The sequence below is a fragment of the Streptopelia decaocto genome, assembly GCF_964273445.1.
Source record: "Streptopelia decaocto genome assembly, contig: HAP1_SCAFFOLD_95, whole genome shotgun sequence".
NCBI classification, from domain to species: Eukaryota; Metazoa; Chordata; class Aves; order Columbiformes; family Columbidae; genus Streptopelia; species Streptopelia decaocto.
In genome coordinates this window covers 399,481-402,588 of record NW_028115301.1, presented here as the reverse complement: position 1 = coordinate 402,588, position 3,108 = coordinate 399,481, and the positions used below count along the sequence as shown (strand labels likewise).

General features: G+C 65.3%; 1 protein-coding gene across 1 annotated transcript; it reads left to right on the top strand.

The window, feature by feature from the left end:
* The first annotated feature begins 28 nt into the window (after positions 1-28).
* On the top strand, positions 29-1,657 carry LOC309452831 (nucleolar protein 9-like). The gene is made up of 4 exons (XM_082077502.1): positions 29-138; positions 232-435; positions 833-938; positions 1,372-1,657. The coding sequence occupies exons 2-4, from the start codon at positions 313-315 to the stop codon at positions 1,509-1,511; spliced, it is 369 nt and encodes a 122-aa protein (XP_081933628.1). The 5' UTR covers positions 29-138; positions 232-312; the 3' UTR covers positions 1,512-1,657.
* The last annotated feature ends 1,451 nt before the right edge of the window (positions 1,658-3,108 follow it).

Below are 3,108 nucleotides of genomic sequence, written 5' to 3'. Positions count from 1 at the left end.
CGCCCTCTCCATCTCGTCCAATAGGCTTTTGGCAGCGGGGAGCCGCCCAATCGCGTGCTGCGCGTGGACCTGCTGGCCAAGCTCCGCCCCCCCGGGGTCGGGGCCAAGGAGGAGGAGAAGGAGGGGGCGGAGACTCTGGTGAGGGGGTGTGGCCATCGCATACCCCGCCCACTTCCCATAGCCCCGCCCCCTTGCCACATAGTGACGCATTTCCTGTGCCCCGCCCCCCAGGTGACCCTGCAGGGGTCGCTGCTGCTCCAGCACCTCCTCCACTTCCGGGGGGCGGAGCCTGTGGTGGGTGGCTTCCTGGCTATGCCCCGCCCCTTCCTGGTTGGCCTATCGCTGAGCCCGCCCGGTTCCCGCCTCTGGGATGCGCTGATGACGTCACCGCAGGTCCCGCCCACCGCCCGCAGGAAGCTGGCCCGGAAGCTCAAGGTGACTGGGCGAGAGGACGGAGGCCACGCCCACAATGTTCCCCATTGAGGTCAATGGGGGTTGGGGGTCCCATTGGTTTCTATGGGGTCCCATTGACCCCTATGGGGTCCCATTGACCCCTGTGGGTCCCATTGACCCCTATGGGTCCCATTGATCCCTATGGGGTTGGGGGTCCCCATTGACCCCTATGGGGTCCCATTGACTGCTATGGGTCCCATTGATCTCTATGGGGTTGGGGCTCCCATTGACCCCTATGGGTCGCGCTGACCCCTATGTGTGGGGCAGGGGCTCTGGGGGTCCCATTGGTCTCTATGGGTCCCATTGACCCCTGTGGGGTTCGGGTTCCCATTGATCACTATGGGGTTTGGGGTCGCGCTGACCCCCACGTGTGGGGCAGGGCCGCTGGGGGTCGCTCTCCTGTCACCGCAGCGGCAGCCGCGTCGTCGACGCCGTTTGGGCCGCGGCCACCGGACCCACCAGAGAGGCCATGGCCAGAGAGCTGGGTGAGGGACCCAGGAGTTCGGGGAGGGACCCAGGAGTGCCCCGGGGACCCAGGAGTTCGGGAGGCACCCGGGAGTGCCCCAGGGGAGCCGGGAGTCTGGGAGGGACCCAGGAATGCCCCAAGGGACCCAGGAGTGCCCCAAGAGAAACAGGAGGGTTGGGGGGACCCAGGAGTGCCCCAAGGGAAACAGGAGGGTTGGGGGGACCCAGGAGTGCCCCAGGGACACAGGTGTGTGGGGGGACCCAGGAGTTCGGGAGGGACCCAGGAGTGCCTCAAGGGAAATGGGAATTCAGGAGGGACCCAGGAGTTTGGGAGGGGACCCAGGAGTCCGGGAGGGACCCAGGCGTTCCCCAGGGGACCCAGGAGTGCCCCAGTGGACCCAGGCATTCCCTGGGGACCCAGGCGTCCGGCTGACCCCGCCCGCATTGCCGCAGCCCCCCAGCTGCGCTCCCTGCTCAGCGCCCCCTGCGGGCGGGGGGTGGCGCGCAGGCTGGAACTGCAGCTGTTCCTGCACCGCCCCCGCGCCTGGCGCCAACGCCACGCCCCGTCACGTGACCGCCCCGCCAGCCAATAGCGACGCACCACCCCCACGCCTGACGCCCACCCTGTGCCCTGTCACGTGACGGTCCCGCCAGCCAATAACAACGCACTGGCCCCCCCCCCACCGCGTCCTGTCACGTGACGGCCCCGGCAGCCAATAAAAAGACGCGGGGGCGGTTTGGGGGTGAAAACGCCGTTTATTGGGGTCCCAGAGTCTCTTTCCGGCGACGTTTCGGGAGGGAGGGGGCCGGGGGGGGGGGGAGGGGGATTCTGGGAGAACGTCCAACGGAGGGGACCTGGTGGGGGGGAAATAGGGGGGTCAGTGGGGACCCAGGAGTGCCCCAAGGGACCCAGGAGTCCCCAAGGGACCCAGGAGTTCGGGAGGGGCCCAGGAGTTTGGAGAGGAACCCAGGAGTTTGGGTGGGACCCAGAAGTGCCCCAAGGGACCCAGGAGTTCGGGAGGGATCCACGAGTTTGGGACGGACCCAGGAGAGCCCCAAGGACCCAGGAGTTCCCCACAGGACACAGGAGTTCAGGATGGACACAGGAGTTCGGGGGAGAACCAGAAGTTCAGGAGGGACCCAGGAGTGCCCCAAGTACCCAGGAATTCTGGGGGGACCCAGGAGTGCCCCAAGGCTTCCAGGATTTCACGAGGTACCAAGGAGTCCCCCCATGGGACCCAGGAGTTCTGGAGGGAACCATGAGTTTGAAAGGGACCCAGGAGTGCCCCAGTGACCCAGGAGTTTGGGAGGGACCCAGGAGTACCCAAAGGGACAAAGGAGTTCAGAGGGACCCAGGAGTTCGGGGGAGACCCAGAAGTTCAGAATGGACCCAGGAGTGCCCCACAGGACACAGGAGTTCAGGATGGACCCTGGAGTTCCCCAAAGTATCCAGGAGTTCAGTAGGGAGCCAGGAGTGCCCCTAGGGACCCAGGAGTTCGGGAGGGACCCAGGAGTGTCCCAAGGGACCCAGGAGTTCAGGACGGACCCAGGAGTCCCCAAGGGACAACGGAGTTCAGAGGGACCCAGGAGTTAGGGGGAGACCCAGAAGTTCGGAATGGACCCAGGAGTGCCCCATGGGACCCAGGATATCGGGGAGGGACCCAGGAGTTTGGGATGGACCCTGGAGTTCCCCAAAGTATCCAGGCGTTCAGTAGGGACCCAGGAGTTCGGGAGGGACCCAGGAGTTTGGGAGGGACCCAGGCGTCCGGGAGAGACCCAGAAGTTCAGGGAGGGGACCCAGGAATTCAGGAGGAATGCTAAAAGGGGACCCAGGCATCCGGGGAGACCCAAATGAGGGACCCAGGAGTTTGGGAAAGGGATTATAGGTGGGGACCCAGGAGTTCAGAAGGGACCCTAAAAAGGGACCCAGGCGTCCAGGTGGCAGCCAACTAGGGGACCCAGGAGTCCAGGAGGGACCCAGGAGTGCCCCAGGGACCCAGGGGAAGAGAATAAATGGGGTGGGGACCCAGGAGTTCGGGAGGGACCCAGGAAGGAAGGTCCCTCCTCAAACTCCTGGGTCCCATCTCCCGAACTCCTGGGTCCTGTCTCCCGAACTCCTGGGTCCCTCTCCAGAACTCCTGGGTCCCTCTATCGAACTCCTGGTGTTAGCAATCAGGACACATAACCACG

Excerpts from the sequence above, each read along its gene's own strand:
- LOC309452831 (XM_082077502.1), top strand. The coding sequence starts at position 313 with ATGCCCCGCCCCTTCCTGGTTGGCCTATCGCTGAGCCCGCCCGGTTCC. Across the intron at positions 436-832 it reads AGCTGGCCCGGAAGCTCAAG|GGCCGCTGGGGGTCGCTCTC; the intron begins GTGACTGGGCGA and ends CGTGTGGGGCAG. Across the intron at positions 939-1,371 it reads GGCCATGGCCAGAGAGCTGG|CCCCCCAGCTGCGCTCCCTG; the intron begins GTGAGGGACCCA and ends GCATTGCCGCAG.